The 19,412-nt window shown below is 40.2% G+C and overlaps 1 protein-coding gene across 7 annotated transcripts in view; it reads left to right on the forward strand.

The window, feature by feature from the left end:
• ATP8A1 (ATPase phospholipid transporting 8A1) overlaps nt 1-19,412 on the forward strand; it is a 232,689-nt gene that overhangs the window by 192,357 nt on the left and 20,920 nt on the right. For 6 of the 7 annotated variants that reach the window (XM_058722721.1, XM_058722720.1, XM_058722718.1 and 3 more), the window contains 3 exons: nt 974-1,035; nt 4,228-4,284; nt 5,212-5,319. In XM_058722721.1, the coding sequence (XP_058578704.1) occupies nt 974-1,035; nt 4,228-4,284; nt 5,212-5,319 (227 nt within the window). Of the gene's footprint in view, nt 1-973; nt 1,036-4,227; nt 4,285-5,211; nt 5,320-11,521; nt 11,846-19,412 lie in introns of those variants that run through there. The other variant, XM_058722723.1, reaches the window with a different exon arrangement.

Consider the following 19,412-nt stretch of genomic DNA (forward strand, 5'->3'; position numbering starts at 1 on the left):
CCTCATTTTAATCTCAAAACTCCTCCAGGGTGGTTCGTTTCACTTCATCTTTTAAGTGAAGAAACTGAGTTGGCTGGAGATTGATTATACACCAACGTGATACAATTAGTCACAGAACCAAGCCCCAGTCTGTGTCGCCCAAACTCACCTGATTATTCCTTCTTTTCATACCAGTGCCACTCTGCCTGGTTCCTATACGTTAACATATTTTGTCCTTGCATGTGAGACTTTGAATAAATATTGTTGCCTATTTGTATAAATAGGATATCGTATTGCCTATGCCATGAGTTTTACATTTTTCCGTGGTGCCAATGATATGATTATTCATTTATTTTTATTTTTTTAATTTTTTTAACAGTAATCATTTTTCTTTGGTAGCTACCACTCCCTTCATCTAAAGCCACATTAGTTAGTCATTTCTGGGATAACAAAATACTTTAAAATATGCCCCTAAATTCAGCCAGACCTTCCAAGAGCTATATGCCTGGAATCATATTGGTGCCCTCAGTCTTCTGTGAGTTGCATTTATGAATCCCTTTTGGACCAATGCCAACAACTTTATGAAGAGAAAGTACGAAGCCTCCCTAAAACCTTCATCTATATTGTTAACAGAGTTCTTTATTAAGGGTTCAGGATGCTTTCCTGTCTCAATGTCCATAACATTAGGCTTTGCTTAATACTTAGTTCAATTTTTTTTTCCCCATCTCATGGATCCTAAGAATTGGTTAACAAGTCGGTTTTCCTCCTTCATGTTGGCTTTTGGAAAAATTGTTTTCACTTTGTGACCCACATTCATAGCGATTTTGTGAGACTTCTTACAATTTTTTTTTAATTCGCTAGTTGCTGGCTCTATTGTGTGCCACTTGGTTCCCCTTCTTTTGTTTAACACATGTAAATTGATTTATATTTGAAAGGATTCTGAAAGGACCTCATTTATTTCCATTTCTAACAAGCCTCTCTTCCTGTCATACAGGTACCGTATTTGGAAATGGGAAAACCTCCGATTATCTGCTGTTGGGAAACTTTGTTTACACGGTGAGTGCAGAACATTTGCCTAGTTTGTATATCAGATCAAATCCTTTTAACTGTGTGCACTGCTGGATTTAGAGTTGTTTACACTTCCCCTTAAAAAAGAAATAAGATGAGGGGCACCTGGGTAGCTCAGTTGGTTAAGCATCTGGCTCTTGATTTTGGCTCAGGTCATGATGTCACGGTTCATGGGATTGAGCCTCGTGAAGGGCTCTGCACTGACAGTGTGGGGCCTGCTTGGACTGTCTCTCTCCCTGTCTCTCTGCCCCTCTCCCACTTTTGTGTGCTCTTTCCTTCTCTCTCTCTTTCAAGAATAAATCAATTAAAAAATAATAATCTAAATAAAAATGAAAATAGATGTTTTGACTATTAAGAGGTTTTTTTATATTAGGTTCTTAATATGTCATTTGGGCTCACTGACTTTACAAGACTTTGGTTGCTATTGTTCTCAGTATTCCCTCTTTACTCTTAGTGCCCCCCATTTGCCCTTTTTCTCTTCCTTGTCTCTTTTTCCTCATTTTTATTTTACTGCCCTTAATTTTTTTTTTTTTTTTTTTTTTTTTTGGCTTTCCTGAATTTATGGCAAATATTATCATACTGTTCTTGGGTATTTAACCAGTAATTATTCTAGAGTCTCATGATGACTGAAATGGGAGAGGAATCACTCTTTGGGGACATTTCATCCACACAAGGCATGGAACCCACTGTGTTAAGTCACTATCCAAACACTTACGGAGGACGCAGACATGCGTGCAATCCCATTCCTGCCATAAAGGTCCAAAAAATGTTTTAAAACCACTTTAACCTTAAAAGTCAAAACTATTACTTGACTGCTAATGCCCGAGGTCACGTGGTTGGTGTCTGGTAAGTTTTCTACTCACCTTCAACTCTGAATTCTCAGGCCAGCATTCCCTCCTCTCTAATCCTGTGTCCCTGTCCATGACCCCCGGATGAAGGCAGTGTGCTGCTCCAAATACTAAGTGGCTGTCAGTGTGGCCGGTTCAGTTGGTAGAAAAACTATATTATGATGCTTAGATATCAAGTGTTTAAGTTACTGAGTGATAGGATGTTAAGGCCAGTAAGTAACAGAGGGATTAAGTTTTTTCCAGAGGTCTTCTTTCCATTGACATCAACCAACTGAAGTAGTGACAGAGAGAGAAAGTGTGTCGGGTCAGGGGCGCTGGTGACTTGGTCTCATGCAGCGTGGGTGCCAAAACAAATAAGTAACTACTTGATAGAGTACGTTTAGAAATTAATCGAAGGATGTATCATGGATGTGTTTTAGGGACACATTCAGGCACTCAGGTCTCAGGAAGGTGTTTTTCTTTATGTCAACCTACGCCTCTTAGTTTTGAACTTTTATAGGGTTTGTTAATGAGCACTTACATTTTAAGAGTTTTATTTCTACAGATATTAATCCTAAATTGCCGTTAGATATCTTGCTGAGAAGGCCCACACGCTTCACTTGAACCTGGCTTTATGACCCCACGGGGAAGCCCCTAATGTCATTTGCAAACCCTGAAAGTGCCCGAAACGCAGAGCTAGCAAGCGTGCCCTGACCACCCGTGCGAGGCTGGTGTCACACTGCCACCGCCTTCGGTGCCCAGAATTCCTTTGACTACTGACAGGCTTTAAAACTTTTTTTTTTATACTTTTTAAATTTTTTTACTGTTTTCATTTTTGAGAGACAGAGGGAGATAGAGTGTGAGCAGGGGAGGGGCAGAGAGAGAGACAGAGACAGAATCCGAGGCAGGCTCCAGGCTCTGAGCTGTCAGCACAGAGCCCGATGTGGGGCTCGAACCCACGAACCGGGACATCATGACCTGAGCTGAATGAAGTCGGACGCTCAACTGACTGAGCCACCCGGGCGCCCCTTAGAACTTCATTTTTAATTATAAAAAGATAATAGCAGATAACAGTTCAGCACCAAGCACTGTTCTTAGTGTTTTATACCCACACCCCTGTGAGGGAGGTGACCTACATCAGTCCCAGTTTACAGGTGAAGGAGTGGAAACACACATGTCAAGTAACTTGCCTCATGCCTTGACCAAAGTGCCTAATAGATGGTGGCGCATTGAGCACAAGTAGTGTGACTCCAGGGCATGTCCAGTTAACCTTTGAGCCACCCTGTGGAAAACACAGGACACTTCATTACAGCAGGTTCCCTTACTGCAGAGTTAGTAGCAGAGTCAATAACGGGTGTGTGCATCACAGAGGGCATAACAGGCTTTTATATCCTAATCGGTAGGGTTTTTAAGTAAGTAGAGTTACAGAGTAAGTGTTTAGATTTCTAAACAGCCAGTTATATTAGAATTTTAGAATTTATCTCTAAAGTTCGGAAAGTAGAGGCTTTAAGTCTCATAGATGATATTTCTTTAATGTTTTTAAAAAGTTTTTAACTTTATTTTACTTATTTTGAGAGAGAGAGAGCACGGGAGAGAGCACAGGAAGGACAGTGAGAGAGGAAGAGAGAGAATCCCAAGCAGGCTCAGCACTGTCAGCGCAGAACCCAATATGGGGCTCGAACTCACGAACCGTGAGATCGTGACCTGAGCCAAGATCAAGAGTCGGTCGCTTAACTGACTGAGCCACCTTAGGCACCCCATTACAGATGATATAAAATAAAAAAATTTTTTTAATGTTTATTTATTTTTGAGACAGAGAGAGACAGAGCATGAACAGGGGAGGGTCAGAGAGAGACACACAGAATCTGAAGCAGGCTCCAGGCTCTGAGCAAGCGGTCAGCATAGAGCCTGACGTGGGGCTCGAACTCACAGACTGTGAGATCATGACCTGAGCCAAAGTCGGAAGCTCAACCGAGCCACCCAGGCGCCCCTAAAATCAAATTAAAGCACACTTGAATCCAAGTTACCGCAGGTTTGCATTCACCGTTCACGAATTGTACAGGAAACGGCAGGCACAAACCTCGTGGATGGACCGTGAGGCTGTGCAGGTGAGGAGAGCAGGGATGGTGGCAGGAGTGCGATGCTGCTAATGGGCGGTTCTGAGTGGCCATGGCCACCATGTGCAGATAGCCCACCTGTTTCTTTGCTTGGTGCACATACAAGGCAAGCTGTGAATCATGTACCAGTCCCATAGTCTAATTCACAGTGTAATACTTAGTCTTTATAAACCTCACTTCAATCATTGGAACTGTCACATTTATGAAATAAAATAACATTTTCCCTTCTGTCTTAGTTTGTGGTGATAACCGTGTGTTTGAAAGCTGGATTGGAGACCTCATATTGGACATGGGTAAGAGTGTCTCTCTCCACAACCAAGGCATTTCACGTTAACTTAGGTGTTAACTGTGAACATTGTTGTTATTTATACTAACTTTGTGTATCCCTGTTCCCTGGTCCCACAGTTTGTTCATTGTGAGGGGTCTTGGGTGGAAGGAGGAGAACTGGGGATTCTAGTTTGTCTGATTTGGAAACAGTGAATAAAGAAAACTGAAGTAGGTTTATTGACCACAAGATTTTCAGAGCCTTTAATATATTATTGTGTATTGTGAATACCCCAGGAAGGAGAGAGGCTTCCAAACTTATTTGACTAAGAGTCTTTTCTTAGTAGAATGTGTCACAAGATGCATTTGGCGGAAAATCCACTGGAAAATGATTATGAAGACCAGCAATATTAGCAAAAATTTGTCCTCAGATATTTGTAAATACCCAGTTTGGATAAAAACATGTTCCAGTTTAGAACATTAGTTTTGCAGTATCCAGGTAGAGAGACCCAAGAAACAAAAAGAAATGAAAGTTTGATGTTCAGGAGAAAGATGGGCACAAGAAACGTGGAGCTGACCGTCATCAACATACAGGTAGCATTCTCCCACGTGTCTAACTTCTCCCAGAGACAGCATGCAAAGTGAAAACAAAGGAGGTTAAAGATGGTAGCAGATGAAAAAGAGGAGATTCGGAGGAGAAAGCCCCCGAAGGAGACAGAGACGGAACACTTCTAAATGCCAGTAGCACAAACATCCTAGCCATGGTTGGAAGACATTAGCATTAGCCCTGATGAAGGATCTAGTTAAACACGCCCACTTCATTATTTAGAAATTCCTATAGATACTATTTGATGGATGTAGTAAAAAATTAATAAGGGAATTTGTGAAATCTTCATTAGTGTTTGTGGAGCCGGCCTACCTAAAAGTCTCGTGACTCAGATTCTCTTCCTTCACAGTTCAGCCATATTGCGATTTGGGGCAGCATCGTACTCTGGGTGGTGTTTTTTGGAATCTACTCATCTCTGTGGCCTGCTGTTCCGATGGCCCCTGATATGTCAGGAGAGGTAATGTGTCCTGATAACTCCCGATCCAACTAATCTTAAAAATTGGTGTTCATTAACGAACCTTGTTTGGCATGGATTTGTATTAAAATAGTATTTGGCCATTTAAAAGCTATTTTTAATTTCCACAGTTGCAAGTGATAAATCTTGAGAGAACATTTTAAACTTGGACATTCTACTTAAATCTGACTTACCCTTTCAAAAGCCTAGCTGGAACACTAAAATGTGGTCAGGAGCTTTATTCATGTTAAGAATCTCCATCTAGAAGATGCCATTTTAAAATTAGACTATAAATCCACAAATACATTCTGAATCAGAGATTTGGAGAAATGGTTAGCTGATGTCTTTGGGACAGTCTGTCATTTCTTCTGTTATCTCTCATTCTAGGGAAAAGTGTACCATCACTAGATTAAATGCACTTTTAGAGTCGTCTTAATGAGATTGGTTTAGTTTTCATTTTGAACGAGTTAGGGCATCTGACGTTTCAGCCTTATCACAGTCCATTTTCAATTCTGTCTTTTAGGTTCTGGTTACACTGGTAGGAATTGAGTTATTAGGTGTTCATGGGGGAGTGTCACAAGATCTCCTTTCCTTCAGAAGAGATTCCAGCAGTAGGAGGGTTTATGATTTCAATTGCAGGAAATTTGACATAAAATGTATAAAAGAAAATGTGGAAAACATTTCAGGATTTCCTGTGACCTCACAGTAACTTGCAAATCAAGGAAATGTGAGCTCCGTTACAGTACATTGTTGTCCTGCAGCCACAGGAAAGATTTCCAGTGGTTTCCATGGATTTGTTGCCCCTAAGTACTGCCTGAGTACCTTTCACTTTTGACAGTCTGGTTTATAGATCATTTTCATGAAATTTTATCTGACAGCATCCTGCTTTTTATAAATTAGCAGAATGCAGACACGTTTGAAAAAAATTTTTGTGGTTCAATTTATTAGAGAGAGGTATTATATACTATTACAGCAAAACCAGACGTATCAAGGAGCATGTACTTCCTTCCACCAGAGGTGAAGGCCTCTTTGGAAACATGTACTATGAACTCTGGAAAACTTACAGCATGTATTGTGAGGAAAACAGAAAGCTGTGAATGCATCTGCTTACCTTGCTTAGAGTCCTTTTTTCCTGAAGAAGTAAAATCAGAGACTATGTGTGTCTGAAGATACCATTTGGAAAATCAGTCCTTTGTTTTTATTTGATGTTCTCTGTCTCACCGGACCTGCTTTTCCCTGAGGTTAAAATTCCAATTCAGTATCATTTTCGTTAGACCTCATTTTACCTCACTTCTTAATGTTTTATCTTCAAAATGAATGTCACAGAAGATGTTGAGGTTCAGATAGTTTAAGCCACTGTAGCCAACAGCTTTGATGACAAGAACAGAGTCTTTGACCACCTACTTCTAAAAGAAGTGTGAAGTTTGATTGGCTTTTTGCCAACCAAATATAATTCTACCCTTGCCTGTAGAATTCCTGGTATTACCCACACAGAGAACTTAATATCATCTCTTGAGATTTGCAGTGATGCTGTGTTTAATTCAAAGTGAAGTGAATGTCAGTACTCCATCACGTTTCTCTTCACTTCACATACAGTGGGAAATGCTAACAGGGTTTCTTTTTCTTGTTATTACTACCGATTCTTTGAATACAGTGTTTAAATACCTGGGGCTCCATTGAAAATATGAAAAACGGATTAATTTAGCTGTAAACTTGACTGTAAGACTGTTGAATTTATTCAAAGAAAAGAATACTTTAAACTTATATGGTACTTAGTGCTTACCAAGTCTTTTGCTGTGTGTGTGTGTGTGTGTGTGTGTGTGTGTGTGTGTGTGTGTGTACGTGTGCAAATGAGCCTCATGGCAACTGCCAAAAAAGAGTTTAACAAGAATGCCACTCATATTCTCAGGGATAGAGAATTTACATTTACTGTTTCCTGGGCACTAGGGTTAGATCCCAAGAATATTTGTAGCAATACTCAATTTTTTGGACTTTTTTTTAAGTTTATTTATTTATTTTGAGAGAGCGAGCATAAGCAAGGGAGGGGCAGAGAGAGAGAGGGAGAGAGAGAATCCCAAGCAGGCTCCATGCTGCCAACATAGAGCCTGACGCAGGGCTAGAACTCATGAACCATGAGATCATGTCTTGAGCGGGAATCAGCAGTCAGATAATTAACCAACTGAGCCACCCAAGTGCCCCGGTTTTTGAACATTTTTATTATGTGTAGAGAGTCACTAGTTCTACTATAATCCAGTTTAATTTCAGAAAGAAGCAACTACCCTTAGGTTTACATTTTTCTAAGCTTAAAATTCTATATTTCAGTCAAGAGTGTAGCCAGATACATAGCATACATATATACAAACATGAAAATATATGAAAAATTTATTTATGTACCAATATTTATACCTGTATGTATTATACCACTTATATATATATATACACCATATATATATATATAACCATATATATATATACACCATATATATATATAACCATATATATATATATACACCATATATATATATAACCATATATATATATATACACCATATATATATATAACCATATATATATATACACCATATATATATAACCATATATATATATACACCATATATATATATAACCATATATATATATACCATATATATATATATATTACCATATATATATATATATATATAAAATACCATTTTGCTATGAAAGTTAACAGATGAATAAATAAATCTTATTCAAGATGGCTGGCCAATTATACACACACACACATATGTGTATATATATATAATTGGCCAGCCATCTTGAATAAGATTTATTCATCTGTTAACTTTCATAGCAAAATGGTATTATATACTACATATATATTATTGGGTGTTACATATAGTAATATATTACTATAAATAACATCAGGATAAGTATAAATATTAGCATTCCTCAACTCGACATGTTTTATGTGACCCACATAATGAAACACGGGGCCCGGGGTAGCTCCCAGGATTTAAGGCTCCTCCACAGGATTCGTGGTGTGGTGTGTAGTAACTTTCTGTCACAACCCCTACCGAGTCTCAGTGTCTAATTCCAAGACTCTACCCAAGGATTCCAGTTCTTTCCTATATTGATGTGGCAGCAGTTTCTCCCAGAACGAAACAATTAATTAAATATGTATGCATGTTTGGTTGCCTAAAAGCATAATAAGGGCCCACAGGATAGTCCAGAATTCCTAGAACTGAAAATAATAGCCCTACTGACCCATCCTGGTCCAGGTGATATTTTAGGGGATGGTGATACACTGTGTGGCATCAGCAAGACAGAGCAGTTATTCAAAAAGGCAACCAAGGTTCTAGGAAAAAATAATATACCTAGTGTATATTAAATACTTAGTGTATTGAACACTGTATCCAGGGAACTTCTCTAAATACTTTATATTCATTCACTCAGTCAATACACCAACTATTTGTTGAGATCCTTCAATCATTCAGGCACTGTTCTAGACACTGGATTCATTAGGAAATAAAACAGACAAAAACTCATGTACTTCTCAGCTCACTTTTCTAGTGGAAGAAGACAGATAAATAATTAAGTGAAACATATAGACAAGTACAAGTATTATAGAGAAAATTATAGCAGGTAAGGAGGGCCAAGAGCCAAGATTTCAGTCGTGTTTCCCATACAGCCTAATGGCTTTTACTTGTGGCCAAATCAAGAGCCAAAGTGACTGGATCTGACTTAGGTTTTCATGGCAGAACCATGGCTGCTGTGTTGTAAACCTTTGCAGAGGTTATCACAGTAACCCAGGCGGGAGATCACATGGGTCAGGAGGACAGCAGTGGTGCAAGTGGTCAGATTCCAAATCTCCATTAAAGGTAGAGCCAGTTGGGTTTGCCAACAGACCAGATGGCAGGAGTGAGAGTGAAAGAAGCCAAGGCAGACCCCATAGTGTTGTCTGTGAATTTCGTTAGGAGTGCTTGTCCTCTGTTCCCCGGATCCTCACTGCAGACTGGTTATAACCACTCTACAAATGAGAAAGCAGAGATGCACAGAAGATACAGAGGCAGATTTCAGCACAAATAGAACATCTAAAGAGCCAATATTTAGTGACGTCTAGTGGCAGAATAGGATGCTGGGCTCATTGAGGAAACCCTTTCTGTGCCAGTGGGCCACCAGTGATTCTTAGGCAGAATCTATCATCTGCACATCCAAGGCTGCCTTCCAACTCCTAAGATTCAGATTCTCTGTGTGCTTCTCTTCACTCAGTTCTCTCCAGAGGAACATCTTAAATGTTGCAAGGGCACAGACTATTTTGCTCTAGTTAACAGGATCTCGGGGTGCAAATTGTACACAAATTAGGCAACTTACAGGTACAGGTCTCATGCTTCTATATTCAGCTTGATGCATCTTCACACACAGATCAGGATTTTATAGTCCTTTCCAATCTACATTCTTAGTTCATCATTGCAGCCCATCTGAAGACAGAGTTGTATCTTTCAACATGTTGAAAGAAAATCCTTGCAACACTAAGAAGGGAAGGGAACCAACATTTACTGTGCACACACCATATTCTCCAGGCACTTGTGTTTGATTTCAAGCATTCCTTGTTTTATTTAAACCCAGATAATAAACCTTTGTGGTAAGCAAAACAATAGCAAGTGACCTAGAGAAGTTACCCCAGGTTTTCTTTTCAAATTCTGGTTTCCGCTAACATCCTAAGGATCGAAATACCTTCTCTTTGGGGCCCTTGATCTTCCTTACTCCCAAGTGGGGAAGTCTTTTTTTTTCTTTCCTTCCTGGAACTATGTTGCCTGCACTCCATTGATTTCTCTATTTCCTGGGATACCTGGGGCCCTCATCAGTTTCCCTAAGTTGGCCAATTACAAAATTCCCTCAGTTGGCCCATCTCTCTTAAAAAGTCCCCAAATTTTTAACTATCCCTTTTCAACACCTACCTAACTTCCTAAATACATTTATAGAAATTCCATCTCATTTCATAACCTAGACTCTTGGCTCTTCTTAACAGTGATACCAGTATAAATAATACCATTCTCATTTTTAAAAATACACATAAAATTGAAAACCCAATCATCCCATTATCATTAGAGAATGTACGGTTGCCACTCTGATGGTAATAGGTCCTCATTTACTGAAGGCCAGTCACTGTTCTAGCACTTTCCATGCCTTCACTCATTTAACACTATGAACATTTAATACAACCCGGTGAGGTAAGTTGTGTTATACATTTCACAGACACAAGATGGTTACATAATGTTCTCAAGGTCACAGAGCTTTGAGTGAGCTGAGATTGGAACTCAGACACAGTCTGTACCCTTAACCTCCTTACACACCGTTCTCTGTTTCTTCTTACATTTTTTCTCCCGTCTCCACTAAGGCCTTTCCTGCCAGCCTCATCAACTTTAAAGATGTTAGATGCCTTTTCCTATCAGTGCCACCAGTCAAAAGACTTCCATCTGGTCAGTAAACTAAGGAATGTGTTGTCTGTATATATTATTTCTATCTTCAGCTGTACTCAGAAGCTACACTCATTTATCACAGATCGGGGGTTCTTTTCACACCATCAGATCACTTCTTTCCCCCTTACTTCAGCACATTCTACATGCATGAAGTTCCAAAAATCTGTTCCCCAAATATCTCAGAGTTTAATGCAGTCTTCAGTTACTCCAGCTACAGCCAGATTGGGTGGCTCTCAGTTGGTGGCAGGGTGTTTCCATTTGGGAACATTCCTTCCTATAGTTCTGCACTTTGTTTCCATTACAGTAATTCTGCATCTCTGTCCAGAATAAAGATTTGACGATAATGATTAACAAGTATTCCAGTACCACAGATATTGAAATATTAACTATTACGACCGAATATTGATATCGGGGTGGGGGCAGTGGATGATGCAAAGGTAGAACATCCGACGATGAGAAATTATTGAGGAAAGGAAAAAGAAAAAGAAAATAGTGCGACAGGCTTGGCTGTGACTTTAAATATGTCTCTGTCTTCCTCTTCACAAATATGGTTGTGATTTAAGAGAAGGACTTTTTTTTTCAGACCTGACTTGTATTTTTTCACACCAGTACAACAATTTATGGGGCAAGGTAGACCCTGGGGAGAAGTGCTATGTTACATAAACATATGCTAGCCTGCTTTTCCGACTTGTCTAGATGATGTTACTGAGTTTTGGGGTTTGTTTTTTTTTTTTTATTTCCAGAAGAAAATATTTTAGTCACTATGGTTAGTACACCAGATTAAAAACTGAAAAGGAAGCTACATCGAAGATCGTTTCATATCACAATTAATACCAGAAGCTTAGTATCGGCAAAACTTTTAAATTCATCGTGGCTTTGCAGACACGCACTGTAAAGTCCTCCCAAGCGCCGTCTGGTTCTGCTTTCCCTGGCCTAAGGGATCTATAAAACTACCGAAGGAAATTGAAGTTAAGGAACAAGCATGTGTTTTACAGAATTTCAGATCTCTTGATTGAGGTTGGTAAAGTCTCTCTGAAAAACAATAAAAATCTTTGTTGAACTCTTTGGTGTCACCCCTGTAGGAACGGTATTAATAAACAACATTAGTGTTATGATTTTCCTAAATTGTGCCGTTGCCCACTTTACCGACACAATAAATTACTTTACATATGAGGAATTTCCTGGTTGAAATAGTCCTTATTCATCTATCAGCTTTTAATTACCTAGATAGCATGTAATGATTTATTGGTCACAAGACCAGCCCTTGCCGATGGGGTGGGGCAGTGTTACGATACGATGAAGCTTCATCCAAGTTACTGTGCTTAGCCAAGGAGACTAGAGGGAACAACTACACCGAACTCTCTCAGATGTTCTTCAGTGAGCCAACAGTTGGGAACCCATCCAGGAAAACATGCCGTTGGTCAACAGCCCTCATGCCCCTGACAGTAAATGAGACAGGCCAGACTTTCACAGTCCTTAAGGCAGCTGGTTGCATAGCCATTTCCAAGCCCATTTTGTAGAGAGAAGCCTACGTAGAAACACAAAGAAGCAAAGAGAGCTATGGATATGACAACTCTAATGGCAAATCAGGACATTTTGAAATTAGAGCTCTCCTTAGGGTCCTTACAAGAACTGGCATTGCTTTCTGTAGGTACAGCATATTTTCCGACAATGCAGGGCAAATGTATATTGAGTGACTAATGTATGCCAGGCTTCATATTAGGCAGTGGAGGATGCAGAGATGAATGGAGTTGGTTCTTTCCCTTAAGAATCTCATTGCTAATGAGGGGCGCCTGGGTGACTCAGTCGGTTAAGTGTCCGACTTCAGCTCAGGTCATGATCTCATGGTTCGTGGGTTCAGGCCCCATGTCGGGCTCTGTGCTGACGGCTCGGAGTTCGGAGCTCAGAGCCCGGAGCCTGCTTCGGATTCTGTGTCCCCCTCTCTCTCTGCCCCTCCCCCGCTCACACTCTCTCTCTCAAAAATAAATCAACATTAAAAAGATAAGAAGAATCTCATTGCTAATGATGGCGTGCTGATATCATAAATGTAAGAGATGATATGGTACACCCAAAGTGCCATGGCAGTGAGCAAACCACAGGAAACTGAACAAAGCCTGCTGTTAGTCTGGCAGAGCTCTGACTGTTCTCTGGAATCAATTCATTTCTTGTATTCATTCATTCCATAAATGTGTGTTGAGTGTTTAATGGGTGCTAAGCACTGTGGCTAGGTAATCAGTTAATTAGGCCAGATCCCTATTAGCATGCAGATTGAAGGGACCAGGGAATGGGAGGGAGAAACAATCACTAAGTCAGTTAATGCGTGACTAAAGGTGATTTCACAAAGTGATAGAAAACAGGATAATATGCTAAAGGGCAGGACTCTAATGGCTGCTCCAAAATGGTCTTTTTGAAGAAGGAATGATGAAGCTGAAACTTAAAATGATACGTGCGTAAAGAACAGCATTTCAGGACCAAAGGAACAGAAGGTGCCCATGCTCTGAGGCAGGAATGCTGGAGTGGAGAGGGTGGGAAGGAGTCAGTGAGATGGGCAGAGGGCAGATCACCACACCCCCAAGCTCAGCATTCTCACTCATGAGACCAGCACAGCTTGTTTCTGGATAACAGGCCTGGGATTCCATCAGAAATGCTCGTAAAGGAAATCACAAATGTCACTGTATGATCTGCTTCAGTAAAGCTCATAACTGAACACGATTGTTTATCTTAAGATAAAGAGATCATCGGTGAGTGGTCAAAAGCTACTTTGTTCCATGTTGTCACTTCAGCTTCCTAGCGTGTATCATCCATACCAAGTTATTTTATGGCTTTTTTTAAATATAGTTTATTGTCAGATTGACTTACATACAACACCCGGTGCTCATCCCAACAAGTGCCCTCCTCAATGGTTATGGCATATTTTTTTGATATTAAAAAGGGTGGATTAAATGATAGCAACTTATTTCTCTCTCATGTGAAAGAAGTTTAGTGGTGGCAGGCAGTCCAAGGCTGGTACGGCAGCTGCACCATCATCAAGAACCAGGTTTCTTGTATTTGCTGCACTGGCCAACCTTAGTGTACTTCCTCATAGTCCAAAGTGGCTGCTTCAGCTCTAGCCACTTTACCAACATTCCAGCCAACAAGAAAGGGAAGAAGAAGAAAGATTAACCTTTTATCTTTGATGCTCTTTCCTAGACAGCACCCACCACATTTCCACTTAGATCTCACAGGCCAAGAACTAGTAATATGGCCACACCTAGCTGCAACAAGAGAGCCAGAGGAATAGAGTCTGAGCTAGAGGGCAAAGTGTCCACCCAAGAATCAAGTGTTTGCATCTAAGAAGGGGAGAGGGGATATACTGGGGAACAACTAGAAATTTTTGCCATGAAAGTCAGTAATTTTTCAACCTAAGCCATTTAACAACCTTTCTGTGTCTTTCTTATAGCTGAGTGCTTTTTGAATTTTTGAGTTTCTTAAAAATAATTTCCTAAAAGAGATGCTAACTGTGTGACAGGATGGTGGTGTTAGGTAATGCTAATGGTACCCATTTTGCAATTTATAAATGTATCAAATCAACGCATCATACACCTTAAACTTACATAATGTCACATGTCAATTGTGTCTCAATAAAGCTGGAGAGTGAATTTAAAATTTTTTTAAAATAATTTTCTACAATCTGAACTATAGGTCGGCATGTTTCACAGATTGTATTACTAGTAATCAAACGATTGATGTTTTCTGAGATGGTTTTTGAGATAAAGAGCCATCACAAAATTATAAAAACCTGCGGGAATGAAAGAAGAGGTAAACAGATTGAGCACTGAGATAATGAACCCTGTCTTACACAACTTCCCCTGGAACATCATAACATTTTTAAATTATCTCTCTTATAATAAAAAGAATATTTGGTTACTAACTCTGTTCTCATTTTTCTTGTACTTTTAAGTTTTTTAAATAGTACAATAAGATTAAAACAAAACAAATTCTGTTCTTAATTATTTTCACTGTATGGGAACTAGATCCCTAGAAAATAAAGTTTCAGAGCCACATATATCCTAGCGCTCTTGATTCCTTTTCAGAAAGATTATTTTGCATGTTCAGCTCTCAGTATATACGTGTATAGAGTGATATTTTACTTTCCTTTTTTAAAAAAGTTAACTTATCAATTCAGGTCCCAACTAACTCTTCCTGCGCTGCCTCCGAACATCTTTCTTAATCGTTTATTTTCTCGTTACTCCCTTTGCCAGAGGGTGGAGATACAAAGTCTGCTGCTTGCATCATACAGCTAGATGGAATATTGGTTCTGAGTCCCCCAGGGTGATCGCTCCTGCTTGAGCCCCTCACCACCATCCTGAAATGTCCACTGGGAGGGAAAGTGCATAAATGCTATGAGCTGGTATCTAATTTGCATATTTGTCTATGATTTGGAGCCATGTGCCTATTTGCTAAGAGTTTTGATTGTTTATTTGGAATATTCCAAGCCAAGGGTTTCCTTTGTCTCTGAGTAAGCAAGAGCTTCTGGGAATAATTGCAAACATACTGGAGTTTATTTGAAACACCCTTCTCCTTAGTTATTTTCTGGGTGTTCTGCTCTGTCTGTTTTTACGGAGAAAGTAATAATTCATCCTATATAAGAGCCCAAGTCAGCTCAATACAACTGAGATTTACAGAGTACCTGTGTGTCAAGATCTATAATGGGTGTCAGTGGATCATTATGTGAAAAAAGAGAGTCCTCTTGGGGAGATTGAGTCTTGTGGATAAAATAACAGATCCACAGGTAATTGTGGATGCTAATTACCGTGATCAGGATACACAGCGGCTAGCAGAAGAGGGGGGGAAAGACTTTCCAAGTAAAGGGCAGCCCAAGCAAAGAAGGACTTTGGGGTTGCTAAGGTAGAGAATGTCTGGAGCTAGAGCTGAAAAGTTAAGCAAAGACTCGGTCACAGAAACCTCCTTAAGTGTCATCAACATCATTACTTTAAGCCATGGCAAATGGCTTTTCATTGTGATGAAATACATAGTGTTCTAGAAAGTACCTGAAACCATAGAATAAAGATTTGGGTCAGAGGGCGTGATAGATAAATGCTAATAATAAACCACGAGGGGTGAAAAACATTTTAAATTTTGACGCGAATATAATATGATATAATTGAAAATTTGCAAGAATTTTTTTCAGCTAAAATAAGACATCAAAGACCTTTCTCAGTAATAAACACCAGAACATGGAACTTGGCATGTGAATTCCTCTGTCTTTGGGTTTTATCAGAGGGAGGTTTTGAGCTACACTATCCCACATGTGTAGCCCCTGAAGGATTTCAGTGGAAGTTCATGTCTTCAAGCCAAAGTTCCTATGAGCTTGAAGTTTCTCTGGTTAAAGTATCAGGTGGTGAATGTACCACTTAGTGCCGACCCAGTGATCCTTAGTTACCTCCAAATCCAACCCCACACCCAGGTACCACAATTAATTTAGACAGACAGGCTCAAGCCTCTGGGAAAGCCTCACGCAACTTAGAGACATTGACAGGGTCACACCATGGTGTTTCCCAAGCCTTGGACACAGAGACATTTTCAAAAACATTTGCAAGTTTAAATTCAAATGGCACAGTAATGTCCGAAAGCAGCGTTGATTTTGATGAGCCGATATGAAGTTCCCATACATCCGTGGTTGTGTTGCCAGGAGGAGGCACAGTTCTGATACACTAAGTCATATTCTATTTACATAAAATTGATATTTTGCCGCAAAAATAGAGATGCTCAAGTTGTGGATTTCAGCCTTCAAGGTACCAAAAGGATCCTTGTATCTCAGGTTCTGTGAATCAGCTCTCCCGGTTCCCCTGAGACTAGGGACTGAGAAAATGACCACTTGGGTAACTGAGGCTGGATGAGATGGGAGTGGACGTCGCGGACACAGAGTGTGCCTTTTCTGAAGAAATATCCAGCTGGCAGAGCAGAGACGAAGCATTGAGGCACGGTAGGGAGACAAGAGCTGTGACGTGCTTGGAAAGACCCAGAAAATTTGTATGAAAAGAAACAATACCTGAAAACCTGAGGTTGAGCACTGAATTTTTTTTGACGAAAATGATTTCGTGAGAAAGATGCTTACAGAGGAGACCAGAAGGATTAACTGAGAGGAGCAGGTGAGAGAAGTTAAGTGAGCTTTCAACTTGCTGGATGGCTTTGAAAAAAGAGAGAAGTGGGAGATGGCAAGATATGAGGGTCGCCACACCATAGCACAGACCATCCCTGCACAGGAAGGTTTACTCTACCAAGATGTTTCAGAGGTGCCATGGCCGGAAAGAACAGTTGCCCTCTTGGGTCCGACACCCTACTGACCAAATCCCAAGAAGCATGTAATGGGATATATAAGTTATATATAATAAGTGCTGGGATTTTTTTTCCCCAAAACTTGTTAACTCCCTTGGAAAAGCCCTAAATCTTCAAAGATAAGCCCTCCCTCCTACACAAAGAAAATGAAAGGTCCAATTCACAGCAGCAACAGGAGAGACTTTAGCCAGATATGTACATGGTTAATGAGAAGAAAACTAGAAAATCAGACAAATGACAGAAACACAAAGAAACAAGTTGTTTATGTTTCCGAACAGGAGGGTCACTGTTGAATCATCTGTTCTTCCCAATTAGAGAACCATTTGGGAAAAAAGCAAATATGTCTTCTCCTCATTATCGTAACTAAGCCTAGGAAGATAATCCTAAATGCAGAAAAAGAGATTAGGATCTGCCTGAAAATAGTGGTTTTATCATAACTATTTTGAATGTTTCTGTATCAGTGAAAATTGATGATAATTTTGCTTATTAAAGTAAAATTCATAATTTTGATTTATGTGAGTAGCTTAGAGTCACTAAATACACTTTGGAAAATAGGGAAAACGTGAGAAAAAACATTATTCCAGTATTCAAAGGTAACCACTGTTAACATGTTGGTCCAGTCTTTTTTTTTTCTTTTAATACGCTTAATTTGTACACTTAACTTGGATTAAGCAATTTATTCTTTTTTTATGTTTATTTATTTTGAGAAAGAGAGAGCAAGGGAGGGACAGAGAGAGCAAGTATCCCAAGCCAGCTCTGTGCTGTCAGCACAGAACCCCACATGGGGCTCAAACTCAGGAACCATAAGATCATGACCTGAGCCAAAATCAAGAGTAGGGTGCTTAACCCACTGAGCCACCCAGGTGATCCAACAATTTATTCTTTCAACAAATATATGTCTAAGGACAGTTCTAGTTGCCAAGGATACAGCAGTGAACAAAATCGAAAACTCTGCCCTCAGGCACTTATATTCTGGAAGGGAAGGGGGAGGAGGAGAGGGAGACGGAAACAAGTATGTCTGTTCTGTAGCACGCTGGATGGTGGTAGTAAGTGCCGTGGAGAACCGTGGTGTAGGAAAGAGGATAGAAACTACTATTGTGATGGTGGGGTGCTGTTTTAAGTGGGGGTGGTCATGGAAGGCATCACTGGAAAGATGACCTTGAGCAAAGATCAGAAGACACAGTGGGAACTGAAGCCAGGGCAGAAGGACTAGCAAATGAGTAGAGTCTGGATTTGCAAGGGAGGACGGTTTTGTTCTTAGAATCCTTACAAGTTTTAAACATTTTTTATTTGACAAAATGTACATAATTCACTACTTGTCATCTTAAACAATTTTTAAGTCTACGTAGTTGTATATTTTGAGAGAGAGAGGGCATGGGGGAGGGCAGAGAGAGTGAGACAGGGAGAGAAAGAGGATCCCAAGCAGGCTCCACACCATCAGCACAGAGCCAGATGCGGAGCTTGAACTCACGAACCATGAGATCATGACCTGAGCCAACACCCAAGAGTCGGAGGCTCAACTGATGGAGCCCGCCAGACACCCCAATCACTTTAAGCATTTTTAAGTTTGGCGGTATTAAGTGCATTCGCAGTGTTGTGCAACCATCACCACCATCCATCTCCAGAACTTTTCCGTCATCCCGAACTGAAACTCCCCATTCCCCCTTCCCCCCAGCCCCTGGCAACCACTATCCTACTTTCTGCCTCTGAATTGGACTATTCTAGGTGCCTCATTTGTGTGGGATCATAGAGTATATGTCCTTTTGTGTCCAGTGTATTTAATTTAGCATAGTGTCTTCAGGATTCATCTATTATTGTAGCCTGTGTCCAAATTTCATTTTTTTAGGCTGATATCCAATTGTATGTATAAGCCACATTTCATTTATCCATGTATCTGTTGGTATTTCCACCTTTTAGCTGTTGTGAATATTGATGCTGTGAACGTTGGTATGGGCTCTATTTTTAAGTAGAGCAGTGCAGACTTGCCAAAGACTGGATGTGCAGTTTAGGAGGAAAGGAGAAAGCAGAGATGGCTTCTCAGGTTTGGGGCCAGAGCAGCTGGCAGAATAAAGGTTGTGTTTGTTGAGACGGGGAAGGCTGGGATTATGTCGCCTCCTTTTTATTTGACGTCGCAAAGTATTCATGTGGCTATTAAAAGTCCTCATTAATGTCGGTAGGAGACATTCCTTGTCTTCCTGCACGTTCGGCATCCTTTCCCGACTCCCCTCTAAAATGTCCTCTTTTCCAGTCATCCTACTTTTCCCCAGTTCACTCACTGAAATCTTCCTGTTGATTCCAATGAGAGAAGGGGTAGTT

Source organism: Neofelis nebulosa, chromosome 3 (assembly GCF_028018385.1).
Source record: "Neofelis nebulosa isolate mNeoNeb1 chromosome 3, mNeoNeb1.pri, whole genome shotgun sequence".
Classification (NCBI taxonomy): Eukaryota; Metazoa; Chordata; class Mammalia; order Carnivora; family Felidae; genus Neofelis; species Neofelis nebulosa.